Source organism: Chiloscyllium punctatum, chromosome 2, assembly GCF_047496795.1.
Source record: "Chiloscyllium punctatum isolate Juve2018m chromosome 2, sChiPun1.3, whole genome shotgun sequence".
Taxonomy (NCBI): Eukaryota; Metazoa; Chordata; class Chondrichthyes; order Orectolobiformes; family Hemiscylliidae; genus Chiloscyllium; species Chiloscyllium punctatum.
This window is the reverse complement of record NC_092740.1, coordinates 50,854,883-50,874,850: the sequence shown is the minus strand read 5'-3', so window position 1 is coordinate 50,874,850 and position 19,968 is coordinate 50,854,883. Positions and strand designations below refer to the sequence as shown.

General features: G+C 39.0%; 1 protein-coding gene across 3 annotated transcripts in view; it reads right to left on the bottom strand.

Moving 5' to 3' along the window:
- The window catches only part of xrcc4 (X-ray repair complementing defective repair in Chinese hamster cells 4), a 372,354-nt gene that overhangs the window by 195,698 nt on the left and 156,688 nt on the right, over positions 1–19,968 (bottom strand). For all 3 annotated transcript variants that reach the window (XM_072582657.1, XM_072582667.1, XM_072582675.1), the window contains 2 exons: positions 11,463–11,615; positions 9,686–9,813 (listed from right to left, as the gene is read on the bottom strand). In XM_072582657.1, the coding sequence (XP_072438758.1) occupies positions 9,686–9,813; positions 11,463–11,615 (281 nt within the window). The remainder of the gene's footprint in view (positions 1–9,685; positions 9,814–11,462; positions 11,616–19,968) is intronic.

The window sequence follows — 19,968 nt, the reverse complement described above, 5'->3', positions numbered from 1 at the left end:
TTCCAGAGTTTTAATATTTATTAACATTAGCAAAAAGCTGTTAGTCTTATGGCTTATGTCTTATGTACTTGCATTTTGTGTTTTCTTTGAAACAGGTCTGTTGGGTGGCTTCCCAAGCCTAAAAAAAATCCTTCAGAAGTATACTGATCTCCTGGGCATCAGGAAGGGTCAAGGTATGGGCATATGCAATCCAATGCAAAAACTTTCCAAGAAAAGTTGAAAGCTGACACCATACTTATGTTATCGAAGTCACAGGCATTGCCTCAAAGTTCTTCCAATTTTCTGTCTTGCTGTATGATATCACTTCAGCTCAGTCAGAATAACAGGATAGAAATCATCATGCTCTCAAGACTGTAAAATCAAAATGATCACCTCCTTCCTCAACTTGATAAGGACACAAAATTATGTGGGAAAGACTGTCGAGGATCTGTTTGTGTCCTGCTTCTGTGTGGTAGAGGTTGAGTCAGCTTCACCCACTCTTCAATGTATCTTCTCTATTTGGCTTCAATTCATTTAATTAACTCTAAAAGTAAAAATTGCTAAACGTATGGATATCCAAAATTTAGTTTTTAAACTTTTGTCAAACCCAATTACACAGTCTGAATGTCAGTGAAGTAGACCACTTTGGATCACGGGGTCAGAAAACCTACCAAATAATAATACAACTAGAACCTGGATAATCAGACAGTGGCCTGAAAGGTTGAAGGTTCAGATGATAAATCGGGAATGGTGCCCAAAGACAGCCTGAAACATGGAACCAGTTCGTCAGGCCAAAGTGCCATTACAAGATTCTTCCTGTTAAATCTGACTTCTGATTCGATATAAATATTTGAATCAATTGGCACAGAAGAAAAGGACCAAAGTACTTTTCGTTGATGCAACATAGGCCAACTTAGTGATATGAATTCTTGATGTTTGAACAATAAACTAAATTAGAACAATAAATTAACAAGTTATTTTGCTAAAGCAATGGGCAGAATCAGTCCCCTTTATTGATACCGATGCCATTGAAGCCACAATATGCAGACATTTACAATCTGAGATTACATGTCACAGGACAGATGTGCTTTCTCTGATCATCACACTTTATTCAAGCTCGATTCTGCTGTTGCTTTCCTGCCTGGCCATCCACCTCTCCCTTCCAATGCCACCTATGCCTCATTTTATTCCATCTCTCCATCAAAGGCTCTCCATAAAACAAACTCCTGGTCCTAAAATTTGGTCACTCCTCTCACGGTTCAGCATTTGTTTCTTACCTCTTGTTGAAGCACCTGAGGATATTTTCTCTGTAATGAATGCACCAGGCTGAATAAGTTGCAGCAAAAAGAAAATACAGAAATAGCAAAGAGAAAGAAAGCAAGGCAGGCAGAATATACACATTTGAAGATTCAAAGCACTTCATGGGCAATGAAATTCTTTTTAAAATGTAATTACAATTGTTTTGGAAGCATACTATCTTAGTGCAAATTTGTGTATGATTACCAAGTATAAGAGATTCGAGAAGGCAGCAAGGGATAGTTGGATGAGAAAACAGACCGGAGTATATGTGTCAAATATATTTATTTTATAGCCTCCATGAAATATATATTACTTTTTAGAAACTCATTAACTCTTCCAAAATGAGAAGTAAACTATCACATTCACTATTTTCTGTGCTATCAGCACTTTGCATTATCATCTTCCTGCTGGTTTATAGGGGTCAAGAGGTTCATTTCCTCTCGTTAAGGTGCTAGACTGAGCTTATCACAACTAAATGTGGATTTGGTGTCCAAATTTACAGCAAACAAAGTAAAGCTGTTGCTAATGGAAAGTGCATCCTTCCAAGCTGGGTGGTAATTGAAGGTACTTAACGTAGATGATGGCGTAAGGAATCTTAATTGCCAACAAGCAGGAAATCACTCCTGATTTTCTATGTATGAAACCAATGGATGAACTTTCTCTTTAAAAGGTCATACTGGAAAAGATGATTAATAATAGTGTCTAATTAAGCAAGAAGCTATTTATCAAATAATTCCAAAATAGCAAACACAAAAGCTTTTGAGCTTATATACAAGCAGCTCAGCTGGCATTATGTTTAAAAATCTGTTGGAACAAAAAAATTACAGGGTTCAATGCTTTTTTGCATGGTGCAAGCAGTGTTTCTGTTCTGTACTGGGATTTCCGGCTTGTAAATGACTGGCACTACACAGTATGGAACCGAGGCATTTGCACCAGAGGATTCAAATCTCAAGTTGGATAAACTATACATTCTATAGGAAGGGAAAAATCAGTCAAGGTTGCTCCTCCTGATTCCCATCATTCCCTCCTGCTAAAAAAAAGTGTACGTTTAAATAACAGAACAAGAAATGACTGGATTCAGCTGCAGTGTTCTCTCTCTTTCTGCATGATCATGCAGCCCAATAATATTTGCCATCACAAACGACACTTTCAAATTGCTACAAGCGTATGACTAATGCTCAATGAATTATAATCTAACATGAATCTTTCCTTTTAGGTAAGGAGGATAACATTGGTTAAAGGCCAAGTAAATAATGTTCCAGGTGGCCAGCTTCAACAGGACCTCGACAGAAAGTATTCTTTAGAATCCAACAACTGTATTCAACAAGCAAGAAAAAAACATTTTAAACACTAAGTTTTACAACAGGACAGCAATTAACTGATATTTGTTAGTTTTTCTGTCTGCCATGTCAAATTGTCAAAAAGACATCTATGGACAAAAATTTAACTAAACTCAGATAACTATCTAATTAAATTTCAAATTCCATTTGGAGAAACATGCCAATGTGCGCAGAGTAGTATAGATTCACAGTGACTAATATAGTACAAAAAGAGGTCCCTGAAATCCCTCGTATGAAAAGAGGTTCCTCATATCCAAGAGGGTCATCAAATACCTATCTACTCCAACCCCATTTTCAGCACTTGGCTCATATCCTTGGATGCTCTGGAATGCTCATTGGTTAGGCCAATTTTGGAATACGGTGTTCAATTCTGATCTCTCTGCTATAAGAAGGATGTTGTGAAACTTGAAAGGCTTCAAAAAAGATTTACAAGGATGTTGGAGAGTTTGAGTCATAGGGCGGGGCTGATTAGGCTGGGGCTGGTTTCCCTGGAGCATCGGAGGCTGAGGGGTAACCTTATAGAGGTTTATAAAACCATGAGGTGAATAGTCAAGGGGTGGTGGAGTCCAAAACCAGAAGCATAGGTTTAAGGTGATAGGGAGATATAAAAGGAACCTAAGGAGCAACTCTTTCACACACAGGGTGGTGTGTGTATGGAATGAGTACCAGAGGAACTGGTGGAGGCTGGTTCAATTACAACATTCAAAAAGTGTCTGGATGATGATATAAATAGGAAGCGTTTGGAGGGATTGAGCCAAATGCTGGCAAATGGGACTAGATTAATTTAGGATATCTGGTCACATGGACAAGTTGGACTTAAGGGTCTGTTTCTGCACTGTACATCTCTATGACTCCACCTAAATACTTCTTAGATGCTGTAATGGTTAGTTTCTGTCACTCTTTCAGGTCAGTTCCAGATACTAAACATTCTAAAAGGTGGAAAATTCCTTCTCACACCTTTTCTTAACTTTATGCCCCCGGTTTAGATCCTTCTACTAAAAAGGGAAACATTTACTTGTATTGACCTAACTTGTGCCCCCCCTATTCTAAGGTAGGCAACCCTGGCCTATGTAGTCTCTTCATAGCTGAAATACTGCAGCCAAGACAACATTTTGGTGAAACTCATTTGCACTCTGTCCACTGTAATCACAGCCTTCCTAAAATGTCGTGACCAGAACTGCACACAATATGTCAGCTGCAGCCTAATGTTATAAACAGCTCCATCATAACCTCTTTTCTCTTGTACTCAATGCCTTGACTAATAATAGCAATTGCCCCATATGCCTTCTTAGCCACCTTATCTAGCTGCCCTAATGTCTTCAAGAGTCCATGTTGTTGCACACTCAGGTTACCCGATCCTCAGTATTCTATTGCCTTGTTTGTTTGCCTAAAATGTGTTACTTCTCACTTTAGAATTAAAATCCATTTGCCACTGTTCTGCCCATCTGACAAGCTTGTCGTAGTGTCCACAGTCGAAAGATTTCCTCCTCAGTATTTACCACACCATTAACTTTTGTGTAATTTGCGAACTTACTGATAAAACTCCTACATTTGTATCTCAATCATTAGTGCACACCACAAACTGCAATGGAGCCAGCACCAATACTGCAGTATGTCACTGGACACAGGCTTTTTTTTTCACAAAGTCAGCCTTCAACCTATGCCCCCGACACTAATCCAATTAGCCAAATTGCCCAGGATGCAAAGGGCTCTTACTTTCGCAATGAGTCTCCATGTGATACCTTGTGAAAACCTTACTGGAGTCGGTGTAGACTATATCAACTTTGCTACCAACATCCATGGACAAGGTCACACATTCAACATGATCTCCTTAAGACACTTAAACAAAAGGAACTGCTGATTCTTTACAAACAAAGACAAAACTATCCTTTTTAAAAAAAAAATCCTTCATAGGATACGAGCATTGCTCCTAAGTCCAGCATTTGTTATCTCTCTACGATGACATTTGAGAAGGTGGTTAGCCACATCGTTGAATTACAATAATCAACGTAGTGTAAGCACACTCACAACCAAGAACCTAGTACAACTGAATGGAATAAGTGGGCATTTTAATGGTTGTCAGGATGTCACTATTGGCATGCCACAGGGGTCAGTGTGAAGGCTTCAATCCTTCAAAATTTAAAATAAATTATTTGGATGAAGACAATGAAGTGTTGTAGCTAAATTTCCTGATGTCAAAAATATAGGTAGGAAAGGGATGATTTGGAGGTGCCGGTGTTGGACTGGAGTGTACAAAGTTAAAAATCTCACAACACCAGTTTATAGTCCAACAGGTTTATTTTGTACAATGTTATACCCCACAACTACCTGAAGCAGCAGCAGTGCTCCAAAAGCTAGTGCTTCCAAATAAACCCATTGGACTATAACCTAATGTTATATGATTTTTAACTTGGTAGGAAAGTAAGTTGTGAATAGATCATAACAAGTCTACAAAGGGGTACAGATAGGTTAAGTGAGTGGGCAAAGATACGGTTTATGGAAAAAAAAGTGGAAAAGAGGGAAATTGTCCATTTTGGCAGAAAGAATTTTTAAAAATTAATCTCAATGGTGAGAGATTGCAGAACACTGAGGCAAAATGATCTGGTTGCCCTCATGTGAGAATTACAGGTCAGTATGCAGATACAACAAGTAATCAGGAAAGAAACTTGAAAGGGTTCAAAACAAAATTACAAGGATGTTGCCAGGGTTGAACAGTTTAAGCTGTAAGGAGAGCTGAATAGGCTGGGGCTATTTTCGCTGGAGCACTCGGAGGCTGAGAGATGACCTTATCAAAGTTTATTGATCATGAGGGGCATAGATGGGACGAATAGTCAAGGTCCTTCTCCTAGGGTAGGGGAGTCCAAAACTTCAGGGCATTTGCTTACAGTGAGAGGGGATGTAAAAAGGACCTAAGGAGCAACCTTTTCCTGCAGAGGGTGGTGCATGTATGAAATGAGCTGCTATAGGAAGTGGTGGAGTCTGATACAGTGACCACATTTAAAAGGCATGTAGATTAGTATATGAATAGGAAGGGTTTAGAGAGAGATGATGGGCCAAATGCTGACAAGTTGGACTAGAATCATTTAGAATATCTGGTCAGATTGAAAAATTGGATCAAAGGGTCTGTTTCAGTGCTGTACATCTCTATGATTCTATAGTGACATGACAATAAATAATAAGTTGAAAAATTAGATAACTGCACTTAAAATGAAAAAGATATGCAATAAATACACTAATCAAACTCAAATAGGACAAATTCTTCTGTCCAACCCAAAATCAAACCAACAATCTTTCACATAGGACAGGTAAACTATGCTGCCAGTTCTTAAAATTGAAAATTAGTGGTTTATACTGGCTTCAGTTCCTAACATGACTTGCTTGATCAACTAGCAAACACCAAATCAATATCACATGACATTTCACATCATATCCTGTCCAATGATACGAACAAATTCTGATCAGAACCACTCAATGGAATAAAACAGCAGATTGCATTCAAGATTTGATATGAATTCAGGTAAGAGACAACAGGCATTACGATGTACATTTAATAATTTTCTAGAAAAAAAGGACTCAGAAATGTGAACTGGTGGATGGCTATACTTAAGATGGAGGACATAGAAATTCAGGAACTTGTACGTCAGTTATGTTGACCTTAGAGTCACTGTATCAGACTCCACCACTTCCTATAGCAGCTCATTTCATACATGCACCACCCTCTGCAGGAAAAGGTTGCTCCTTAGGTCCTTTTTACATCCCCTCTCACTCTATTATTTCCCACATAATAGAGAAAATTGAAGCGTACCCAGAAATGAGAGATTTAATAATGAATAATCAGCATTCATCCCAAAAGGAAAAAAAACATGTTTTATCAAATTTAAAATATTATTTGAGGTAACAAATGTAGTGGACATACAGTCGCGCCTCGACATAAGAACGACCCCGTTCACGTACAAATTGGTTTACGAACAGGATCCTACGTAAAATTTTGCTTCAATGTATGTACGAAATTCAAGGTACGAGCAAAGGTGCGAATGCAAAAAGCCCGTGTGCGATCACGTGGTTTCATTGTTCTGCTTTGCTATGTGCTTGTTGAACGCAAAAGCTCTTGGGCCCCACGTGATCTCATTCAGTTCGTCTTTGGCGCGTGCGCTGTGAACAGCTGTCCAAGCATTCTTACGCTATCCGATCAATTGGAAAAATTGATAGTTCGCAAACTTTTCGGTTCGCAAACCGGGTCCCGGAACGGATTAGGTTCCTAAGTCAAGGTGCTACTGTAATTTATCAGGATTTTCAAAAAGCCTACATTTTTGTCCTTCCTAACAGATAAATGAATAAGGATAGAGAACATGGGCGAGTGACATGGTGGATTCCTAATTTACTTCAAGTTAGAACTAGAGCACACTAGTAAGGGGCAGTTATTTCAATGGGACAGTGGGAGATTGTGGATCATTGGGAGGACCATAGCTATTCATAATTTACACTAATGATTTGAAATTTGGAATCTGTAACAATTTTAAAATTTGTGGATGGCTCCAAATTAGAAAGGGTAGTCAATACTGAGGAGAATGACAGCAAGTTACAGAAAGACATTAATACACTTCAAAAATGAGCAAACAATTGGCAAATGGAGTTTTATATCAATAAATGCGTAGCAGTTTATTTTGTTAGGACAAATAGTGAGGTTTATTATTACTTGGAAGGAGAAAGTCTACATGAGGTCGAAAAACACATGAATCTTGAAATATACCAACCACTACAAGTTCAAACCAAGCACTAGAAAGGCAGAAGTGAAAAGTAGGAAATCATTCTAAACTTCTACTGAACCTTAGTTAGACCACACATTGTGTGTTGCATGCAGTTCTGGATGCCATATTATAAAAAGAATATATTGAGGGAATCGAGAGGGTGCAGAAAAGATTTGCTAGATTGATACCAGGAACATATGTGTATCTGTTTCAGGAAGCAATTGTCTGGCTGGATTAATTTTCTCTTTAAAAAAATGGGGTGACTTTACACAAGTCTTTAAAATTATGTAAAATTTCACTGAGTGAATACAGAGAGAAGTTTTCCTCTTGTGGGCAAGAGGAGGTCCAGAGGCCACCAAAGTAAGGTAGTCACTTAAATCCAATGGAGAAAAAAAAAAGTCTTTGTCTAAAAAGTAATGTGAATCTGAAACTTGTTATCATAGGGAGTGGATCAAACTAATAGTTTTGATACATTTAAGGGGATGCTGAACAAGATATTGTGGGAGAAAGGAATATGTCATTACAATTATAGATTGAAATGAGAAAAAAAAAAGTTTGGAGGCAAAACTACAGCATAAGGAATTCATGGATTTAGTATATTGAATGACCTGTTCTTGTATTTATAGCCTACATAGTCTTATGCACATATTTAAATAAATTACAGTTTTACAAACTGCAGTAATAGGAGATTCCAGTGAACCCACAGAGAGTAAATTGCTATCAGCAATCAGATTTTATTCTGTAGTTGCTCAATTACTAAAATACTGAGCTATACCTTTGTATTGTGAGGAATATAACTTTCAAGGCAACTTACTCTAACTAACACAGAAAATAAACAGAAACCCAAACTGAAAGGGAAATAGAACAAGTAAACAAAGAAAGGAAACTGACTCTTTGAGTTTACAAAGGAAGAAAAATAAACTTAAAGCTTCTGCCAAAGTGACCTGTTTAAATTATGTAAAAGGACACAGATCAGTCCAAGCTCAGTAGGTCTAGTTGATGAGTCCACAGACACAGTACAAGCAAACTGAAAAAAAAACTGAAGAATACAGAGTCCAAATTCAAAAAGACAGAACATATTGCTGTAGCAGTATCTGTTGCTCCAAGATAATGTTGGTAGGTCCACCCCATCCAGACTGAGGTGAGCAGGTTCTGCAATGTGTGTAATGTACCGTGTGGACCTTGTGCATGGAACCTGAGTACATTGTGAGCTGCTGTCATCTGAGGATCAGACTAAGCCTCAAGAATGGGAGGAGCTGAAATTCTTTACATGAAAAACAGAGTTTGTAATGAAATGTGATCATTAAAATCTGAGTGGACTGATGAACCAATTTGTTAGATCTGTCTTAGTTTATCTGTCATTTAAAGTACAATTCATTGTTTATATTCTGATCATAAATTGCCTGTTAATTAATGTTTTACTCATTAATTTTGGATGTTAGAGTATAAAATAGATTATATTTAGTATTTGCTTTGTTGAGTTTTAAATTATAAGAATTATGTTTTAATCTTGAGATTTCATTATTTTAGTAAATAAAGTTGGCAACATTAAAAAGCCGTAGTTAGGAAGAAAGGTTACAGGTTCCTGCTAAGATCATAATTGTATTGACATTTTCTGCATTGTTTCAGTCAGTCATTGGTAGTTTCTGGGGTGTCTTGATATTTATCGATACTCTTCACATACAAAGTTTCAAAAACATTCATGTTAGTAACTATAGTACGATTATTCATGCATTTGCTAAGGTATAAAATTACATAGCTTGAATTTATGAATGGATATATCATAGTTTGCCTTTGTGTTTATTCTTTTAGGAGAAAAAGGAAGTGAATTTACATTAGATCAGAACTGATTGTGTGTCAAAGTGCCATCACATTAGAATACAAGTCTTCATATAGATTGTAAAACCATCATTATAAAGGTTTGAGTCTGTTCTAAATTAATAATACACATGGCCTCTGAAGGATAAATATTTTTAAAGCAACAGTTCTCAAACTGTATCAATTTTCTAGGAATGGCTTTTCCAATTAATAAATAAAAAGGTCATGGCTACGGCCTAAAAAGAGGACTTGCAGAAAATAATACAACAATCCAGGGAAGTAAGTCTACCCAAATAAAAGTGCCTCAAAAATTATTATAGGATTATTTGTCAGTGTCTCCCTTCTGTTTTTACTGACTTAATTTAACATTGATTACATTACTACACACTTAACATTCATGTTAAAAATGTTTGAATTGAAATGATATTCACAAGCAAATTATTAATTTTAAAACCAATTAATCTCACTCACAATTGGTCTTCTCTGCTATCATTTCCTTACCCTTGGTTGGCCTAGAAGGTTGAGACCAGATTCTATTTTCAGAGGTATGACCTTTGCTTTCTTCATCAGTGCTACAATCAAAATTTTCCTCAGGTACTGACATTTCTTGGCTAGTAGCAGCAACACTCCTAAAACAAAAATCACACAAATAAAGCATTCACTAACAGTCTTCATTATTGCTCTCGAAATTTGTGGTGCCCTAATCGAAGTACTTTGTTGATGTACTTCATTACCAACATATAACAAAGTCCAACGCGATGGTAGACCAAAGCCTTTTTGAGCTATCAGTTTCAATAAATAATACCATGTCACTTTTTTTGTAGTAATTTTAACTTGCTCAAAGAAAGCAGATCAATGTACACAAAAAATGCTACTCCTGCAACGTTAATCTGAGGGCAGAATGTGTCATAACCTAATGTGGAAACTCGGAAAGTAACAGTGGAATGTGTCAGAAAGAGAGCCCCCCCTCAATGTCTTCTTCCGACTGGGTAACATTATCAGTAAACACTGGCCTACTCCCAGTGGGTTTTGTGAGAGGTGTAGATGCCTTCCTTACATTTGCTCCACATCAACTAAGACGGGGTCCCCAGGAAACAACGTCTACCCAAGTAGATGCTATTGCAGGAGGGTGCTAACTGCAGGATCCATATACTTGGGCCAAGCTCAACAAAAAAAAACTGACTTTGTTACCAAGGATGCCTCAACAGGAAGGAACCCTCTACTTCTCCCTGTGGCATGCCAGGATGGTCACCTCTATCTTCAGCACTACCACATTGCTGGTGCTCCAATCAGGCTAACAGCTTTGAGAGACAGGGAGTGGGGGAGTGGGGGAATGGGGGGATGGGGGGTGGGGGGGGGGTGGGCTGGTGGGGGTGGGGGTGTGTGAGTCCATGTGGGATGCTGTTCAGAGGGTCAGTGTGAACTTGATGGGCATAATGGTTTGCTTCTTTTGGGATTCTATGATCAAATACATTATCGCCCTAAAGGCCAAATAAAGTGATGTAGGTGAACTGCAAGTTACTTTATACTGAATTGTCATGACCAAACATTTAAAATTAAAATCTATCGAAAATAATTTATTAAAAATTATTATACTAACCTACATATGTACCTTACTGCAAAAAAAACCTCCTAAAATAATTATTTTAACTATTTGGGATTTGATAACAATGATTGCTGGATTTCTTTCCTCTTACAGCTGTCAGTTAGTTTTATGGTTATTAATAAGCAACGTGCTGTTGAGTAAGAGAAGCATCTTAGTAAGGGCGGCACGGTGGCACAGTGGTTAGCACTGCTGCCTCACAGTACCAGGGTCCCAGGTTCAATTTCAGCCTCGTTCTCCCTGTGTCTGTGTGGGTTTCCTCTGGGTGCTCCGGTTTCCTCCCCAGTGTAAAGATGTGCAGGTCAGGTGAATTGGCCAAGCTAAATTGTCCATAGTACGAGGTGCATTAGTCAGAGGGAAATGGGTCTGGGTGGGTTACTCTTCAGAGGGTCGGTGCAAACTTGTTGGGCTGAAGGGCCTGTTTCCACACTGTAGAGAATCTAATCTAAAGGCTGACATACATCATTCAAGGTTAAGATACTACTAATACAGGGAAAAAAAGAAAACAATTAAATAAAGTTATATTTAGTCTCTTGTTATTCTGGAAATAATTTACAATTAAATAAAAAGTTTGTGCTGTAATGCAACTATGTACGTATGGCACATAAAGTCTTGTTACTCCACTAAATGAGCAATTCCATGCAATTACAGCAAACCTCAAATGCTAAAAGATACCTGTTCTGACTCTTGAATTCCACTTGCTCATCAATGCGCTTTAAATTCTCCTGTAAACTTCGAATTTTGGCCTTTTTCTCATTTAGTACCAAGGTGAAACGTGAATAGAGGTCTTGCTCTAGTTCTTCTTTAGCCTTTACGTATTTCTCCAACCTAAGGTGAATACATGACAAGAAGCGCATAAAAACGTGAAAAAATAAATAATACTCCAGATAATATTTTTACACTTAAAATACAGGCTTTTTTAGGTCAGAATATCTGTACGTAACGATATTAAAACTACCGCACTACCAATGCATGTTCAGGTTCTGTCAGTCATTATTGTCACCAATATAAACATGGCATGATTATGTTGTTTTAGGACATAAGTAAATTAATTTGAAGGAGCTCGTATGACCTGCCTGACAACAAGCTTGGGTGGACTATTTGCTAAAGGTTAGGGAGGACCTGGCATTGATTTATGGGAAAAAGGTGCAAATGTTCCACCTATGAACAATGACAAAGATATCTGCAATGACCCCAGGTAGACTACAAAGATTATATTTTCATAAGTGAGACAATCTAGGCAAGCAGCTGTTGAACAGATTTAGGCATAAAAGACAAAGGCTGGAAGATTGCAGAGGTGGACTTTGCCTCATTTGTAATATAAACAACTAGGAAAAACTCCTGGGCATCTATGTCAACTCAAACTTCTGCCCATCTCCCAGCATACTATGAAATGGTAAGTCAATGTCAGTGATGCTCTGCATCATAATCCCGTGCCCTCCCCTCCCCTCCCCCCACCGCTGCACCTTCCATGGCATTGAATGACAATTCATTCCCTCATGGATATCCCATAGCCCCTCACACCCTCTATTCCAACTCAATGCAAACCGATACCCTACCCATGAACCCCACATCCCCATGTCACCTCATGACCCCATGTCATCTTATCCAGTATCTATGTACAAATCTTAACATCCATGTGGAGATGAAATAAAGCTCTCAGCAGGTTCTTCAACTACACACGTGGTAGAGAAAAAAACTCCCCTTCACTAAGACCAATTTTACCTTATTAAATCCCAAGTTGTCAATCTCTTATAAGAACTACCAATCATAACTCAGGTATAAAGCCACCTGCCTTTTAATAATCTTTGAACACAACTATGAATTCAGAACTCCTGCTGAGATAATTGTAAGTTTTGAAACTGAGCCAAGGTTACATGATGACATAATAAAGCCGTGAAGGAAATGTCAATGCTGCATGAGATAACCAGCTGGTCTGTCAATCAAAGCAATCCAATAGACTTTTTTTAAAACAAACACAGCCAGTTTTTGTCTTTAGTTTAAAGATTGGGTTATTTTACAAAAATCAGATCATGACATTTAAATGGACGTTCTTCCTTTAACAGCACTTGTATCTAGTCCATTTGTATCTGAGACTCCCACACCGTAGGCCAAAGCCCTTGAAAAACAGCCACAATGGTGTCTTTTTGAACTGAACACCAAGTTCAAGTTGCCCTGCTGAGTTCAAGGTTCTCTTCTGCTTGAATCTCACCATGACCTCCTTTCTCCAACCAGCAACAATAGAACCTATCAGAAATGAGGGCAGGACATTTGCAACTGAGTTCCAGTCACTATCAGCCAAGGTTTTCAAAGACATTCTGAAACTGTTTTTCTATCTACAGGTGTAGACAGACCTGCTGAGTAACTCCAATATTTCAGTTTATATTTTCTATTTCCAGCAACAACTGTATTTTGCTTTCATTCTAGCTTACTCTACACACAGGCACATACACAAGAACACAAGTAATAGGATAGGGAATAGACCATACAGCCAGTCAAGCATGCTCCACCATTCAATATGATCATTGCTAAACCATGAAATGTATTTGTTGTGGCAGAGAAACCAAAGGTTCTCTGAAGTGCAACATTCAGAGCACGCTCGGTATGAGATTTGTTAGATGCCAACATTCAATTCTGTTCTCCCACAGAGATTGGGTTTTTTCCAAGATTTTTGAAAGGCCACTCAGGCTACTTCTGAGGTCACTGAAAAGCAGATCCAGGATCACAGATATTTGGAGCGAGAGAGACAGAACCGGAGACAGGGTAGACTCCATGTTAGCTGAAAATGTGTTGCTGGAAAAGCGCAGCAGGTCAGGCAGCATCCAAGGAGGAGAATCGACGTTTCGGGCATGAGCCCTTCTTCAGGAATGAGGCAAGTGTGTCTAGCAGGCTAAGATAAAAGGTAGGGAGGAGGGACTTGGGGGAGGGGCGTTGGAAATGCGATAGGTGGAAGGAGGTTAAGGTGAGGGTGATAGGCCGGAGTGGGGGTGGGGGTGGAGAGGTCAGGAAGAAGATTGCAGGTTAGGAAGGTGGTGCTGAGTTCGAGGGTTGGGACTGAGACAAGGTGGGGGGAGGGGAAATGAGGAAACTGGAGAAATCGGTTCATCCCTTGTGATTGGAGGGTTCCTAGGTGGAAGATGAGGCACTCTTCCTCCAGACGTCGTGTTGCTATGGTCTGGCGATGGAGGAGTCCAAGGACCTGCATGTCCTTGGTGGAGTGGGAGGGGGAGTTGAAGTGTTGAGCCACGGGGTGGTTGGGTTGGTTGGTCCGGGTGTCTCAGAGGTGTTCTCTGAAACGTTCCGCAAGTAGGCGGCCTGTCTCCCCAATATAGAGGAGGCCACATCGGGTGCAGCGGATGCAGTAAATGATGTGTGTGGAGGTGAAGGTGAATTTGTGGCAGATATGAAAGGATACTGGTTGTCCTGATTGGGTCCAAATTGTGTTGGTCTGAACGTAGTCCGGAGTCCGTGCGAGGTCAGTCGGTTCTGTAGGCAAGTGCTGAGGAAGGAGATGTGGCTATGGTAGCGAGTCTGTTTGAGATCGTGGCTAAAGAGCTTCTGGGCAGAGGAGATGACCTGGGGTGTGCAGTGAGAGAGGGACTCACTGAAATACTTGTAGAGGGAGGAAGAGACCTTCTTCAAGGAAGGCATCCTTGCAACTCCATGTTAGGACTCCTGATTTTTAGCTGTCCTGCATTGAAAGAGCCAAAAACAAATTGGATGGGTCTATATTGTTAGAATGAATTAATGAAGTAGTTCAGAAATTACTAAGCAGTTAAGAGTTGGAATCAGAACTCAGAAGTAGTCCTGGGAAACTGCAAAAGGTGTAACGGTCACAGTTTCTGTGCTGGGAGAAGCTGTAAGGCACTTGAAAGCAGCCCAAGAGCATTAATAATACAGCTGAGACAGTGAAGGGTGAAGAACAACAAGCAGTACTTGCTTGTTAAATTGAGCAATATTAGAATTTGGAGAAAACCCAAGGACACTGCTAGCTTGGTGAAGTTAGCTGTCGGTACAAAGCTGGGTATCATGTCTGATAGCAATAATTGGAGTTCAGTTTTACTGGAGTGTACACCAGGTTTGGAATATGGTTGATCAAAACAGGAGCAGAACAACAAGTTGAGGCAGTACATGATGAATGACTCTTGTGGGGAATGCCAAAGCCAGTTCATCAAAAGCGAAGCATTGTGATCCCTTGTGAATTTTAATGAAATTTGATGATCCATTGTGTCATTAACATTTGGGAGAGAAATTGCTGAGAATTACTTGACATCTGTTTTGACTGCATTTGCTATTTGATGTGCAAAAAAAAGGATGTTCAGTCACAGTCAGAGTACAAAATCCAGATTTACATGTTAATTTTGATTGTTATAAATAAATTGTTCATGTACTCTGGATTATATTACTATAGTACAACTTGTATCTAAAGTATTGCTATTTTTTTCAAAAGCGTAGGAACTGGGCTTCGTCTACTCACTCAGTAGTGCATGTGAATCTCATCTTTTGTCTACATTAAAAATAAAGGTTACTGGTCCTTAACTAGATCAGAACATAATTTGGTGATCAAAGCATATAGTTGGTCACTGGTCTTGGGGCAGCACGGTGGTACAGTGGTTAGCATTGCTGCCTCACAGCGCCAGAGACCCGGGTTCAATTCCCGCCTCAGGTGATTCTCTGTGTGGAGTTTGCACATTCTCTCCGTGTCTGCGTGGGTTTCCTCTGGGTGCTCTGGTTTCCTCCCACAGTCCAAAAATGTGCGGGTTAGGTGAATTGGCCATGCTAAATTGGCCGTAGTGTTGGTGAAGGGGTAAATGTAGGGGAATGGGTCTGGGTGGGTTGCACTTCAGCGGGTCGGTGTGGACTTGTTGGGCCGAAGGGCCTGTTTCCACACTGTAAGTAATCTAATCTAATCTAATAACATATTTCAGCTCAATTTTCCTACCCACTCCCCATATCTCACAATTTCTATTAATAGATTGTCAGACATCAGAAAATAATTAATCAACCATTTTCTTATAGTAGAGCACAATTATTACAGGAACATTTCAGAAAAAGCAGCATAAAGAAATAATAAAATAAGCAAATCAAAACAGCGCTGTTGTAATTAAAGTTCTTTGAGTAACTCATATGCAATTAACTCATCAACAGTACTGAAAACTAAGCTTTAGTCTTTAATTTTACTACAATAACAACTAAAATCAGAGTGACCATATGTCAAATTTGAACATTTGGCATTGATTAATAAAGTTACTTCCCTTCCTTTAAAACAACTTATAATTACATTTGTTTCAAAAATATATTTTAAAACTAATTTACTTCTGAAAATAGGATTAATAATGTTTTGCAATCTACGAACTAATGCACAATTCATTATGCTCACAGTGAGGCTGGATGTAGTAAAATGAAGGCCTGCATAGTGATTGGCCTAATTTTGACCTAAAACCTACAACCCACAGATGTTTACTTATAAATGAATAAAAATACATTATTAAAACATTCCCACACTAAAGCAGTCATTAATAACCAGATTAAGCCAAAGCTGGTGGAATTACTAGCATAAAATATGATTTGACTTATTAAAAAAAAGAACCTTTGATAAATTCATCAACCAGTAAGAAGAGACTGTTAATTACTATCAAGGTCTTCCTGAGCAGTATTGGTTTAAATGACTGTGAGACTCCAGCTGTTTCTTCTAATTATCCTACATTATATCACTCCATAATATAACTTTAGATTTACTTCAGATATTCAAGGTCATCCTTTTTGTTTAACGTTTATCTAAGGGCATTAAAAATATTACAGTTAAAGTAGACATGGTTTTGATGTTCTTTGAAAAACAGCCATATGCAAACAGTTTGCAGATTTTATACCATTATCAAAAGACAAATTTTCAAAATAAACCATTTGTAATAGAAATGTAACTCCAAACCACCAATGTTATCACAGATCTTTGATTGATGGAAACCAACAACATAACCTTGTCTCAGCCATTCAAAATCTGCTGTTTTGCAATTTACAAAGGCAGCAAGTAATCTTTGTGTCACATACACAAGTTTACAACTGAATTCTGTTCAGTAATTTGCTATCACGGATTTTATACTTAATAATTGTTCAATATGCATTGTTTCATACGGACTTTAGCCCATTTAATTTCTTGCACTGAAATAAATCTCACTGCATAATTCTTACATTTTCATGATACGAAGACATGTTTATTTTTGGTCCTGACACTATTCCATTTGAACTAACACTCACTTTGTTGGTTAACCCCAATGGCCTTTCATATATTAGAGACCTTCTCTTTTGTTTTTCTTCCCACTCTCCACCAGTCCCCTTTCTAAAATCTATTACATTTCTAACTTTTCCCAGGTCTGATAAAAATCAATCTGAAATATTCATTAATTCTCGCTGCAGATGCTGTCTGATTTTATGAATTTTCCAAATATTTCTTCCTGTTTCCAGATTTTGAAGATCTGTCATGCTTTTCTTTTATGCAATTCGATTATATTGAACAAAGAATGGGCTCCAAAGAGTTTTTTGATCTGATTAGTATCACAGACAAAAACAAACTTTGTATGACACAGAAATATTTATGACAGCATCTAAAGGTTTAAGGCTGTTGTGATGTTTCTCATGGTAGTAGCTCAGTCTGTTTTTCATGACATGGAGGATGAGTCCAGCATGTTTGGCAGATTGAAGCAGGAAATTCTCATTTTGTCGAGGAAAACTTTTCTCACAGCTGTATGAAAGGTGAAGATGCCACTTTTGTAATGGTGACAGTATTACCCTAGTGCTCAATCTAAAGAGGATTATAACTAAGCAAAACAGCATTATTCAGAAAGAGAAACATTTTTAGACTAAAGAATGCTCAACAAATTAGAAAGTACAATCTATTACATTACCACAGCTATTACCTAAGCTAAACATTATATGTTAGAAATCTGAAGTAAACCAGAAATTGCTGGAAACACACAGCAGGTAAGCTCAAAATCTGCTCTACACTTCGATAATGCCTGATATGTTTCACAACCTTTGATCCCCTGACTAACCAACAACATACCTATCCCTGTCTTAAATACACTCAATGACTCAGCCTCCATAGCCTTCTTCAGTGATAAATTCCACAGATTTAGCACCTGCTGGTTGAAACAATCATCAATGTCTCAGATCTCAAGGATCATCACTTCATTTTGAGGCTACACCCACAGATCCTCATCTCTCTTGATAGTGGAAACATCTTCTCCATGTCCAGTCTATCCAGGTTTCTCATTATTCTGTAAGTTTCAATAAGATGCCCCCTCATTTTTCTAAACTCCGAGAACAAACTCAGAGTCCACAATCGCTCCTCATATGCCAAGTCCTTCATCCCCAGAATCATTCGCATAAATCTCTACTGGAGACCTTCCAAGGCCAGCGTCTGCTTCTTTAAATATGGGGCCCAAACTGCTTACTGATGTGTCTAACTATTCTAGCCATCTTGAAATGAATACTAACATTGCATGTACCTTAACTGCCAAGAGAACTTGCATGTTAACCTTAAGAGAATCATGAACTAAGACTTCAAGTCCCTTTGTGCTGAAGATTTCCAAAGTTTTTCACCATTTGACAATTAGCCTACTCCTCTACTCTTCTTATCAAAGTGCACAACCTCATATTTTACCACATTGAATTCCATCTGTTATTTCTTTGTCCATACTCCTAGCCTTTCCAAGTCCTTCTGCAGCCTCCCTGTTTCCTCAACACTATCTGCCCCTCATCTACCTTTGGGTCTTCCATAAAGATATCAACAATCCCCTCAGTTCCTTTGTCCAGGTAATTAATGTATAATGCAAATAGTTGTGGTCCCAACATCAGAACCCTGCAGAACTCCACTAGTCACTGACTGCTGTCCTTTATCCCTACTCTCTGCCATCTGCTAGCCAGCCAATTCTCTATCCATGCCAGTGCCTTACCCTTAATACCATAAGCTCTTATCTTATTTAGCAGTATGGCACCTTGTCAAAGGCCTTCAGGAAATTCAAATAGATCACGTTCAGTACCTTACCTTTGTCTAACTTGCTCATTACCTTCTCAAAGAATTCTAACAAATTTTTCAGACAAGACATTCCTTTGGCAAAGTCATGCTGACTCAGTCAGATTTTTCCAAGTACTCCACAATCTCATCTGACATAATGGACTCTAAATTCTTACCAATAACCAATGTCAGGCTAACTGGCCTATAGTTTCCTGTTTTCTGCCTCGTTCCCTTCTCTGACTCCAATGATTCCTGGAAGATCACCACCAATGTCGCCTCAGCCTTCAGAACTCTGGGATGTAGTCCGTCTAGTCTGACTGGTTTATCCGTCTTCAGACTTTTCAGCTTCCCCAGCTTCTTCTCCTTAGTGATGGTCACCACACTCACCTCTCCCCCTAACTCTTTTGAAGTTTTAGTATAGTACTCGTGTCTTCCCATATTCAGTTCCTCTGCTATTTCTTTGTCCCCATTACTACTGCGTCAGTCTCATTTTCCAGCGGTTTAATGTCCATTCTTGCTTCTGTCTTATAGTTAATCCATCAAAAAAAAATTCTTTAAATTTTCTTTTATATTACAAGATAGCTTACTTTCAAATTTCATCTTCTCACCACCACCCCCCCCCCCCGCACATGCTGCCCCGAACACCCCGCCCCAAACTGCCCCCCAACACACACACAGCTATTGTATTTTTAGCCGTCCTCTGATGATTTTTAAAGACTTCACAATCGTCTGGCTTTCTACTAATTCTCACCACATTCTATGCTTCCCACGACCACCACCATCACCATAACCAATCCAAGTTCCTCTGCAGCCCAAATGAGATGTCCTTAACCCAGTCACACGCAGGCAACACAGCCTTTGGGACTCTCTGTGGTCACAGAGAAGAGTGTCTATTCCCCTGGCTATATTATCCTCATTTACAACTACATCTCTCTTTTCTCCCTGTTCTTGAATGGCTGCCTGTACCACAGTGCTGCGGTGAGTTTGCTCATTCTCCCTGCAGTCCCCCCTCTCACCCATGCAAGAAGCACAAATCTCAAACCTGTTAGGCAAGCTCAAGAGTTGAGGATCCTGGATCCCTCTAACTGCCTCGCTCATAGTCACACCCTCCTGTCCCTGGCAACTGACTGAATTCAAGCTTGTCAATGTAAGGGGTGTGATTGCCTC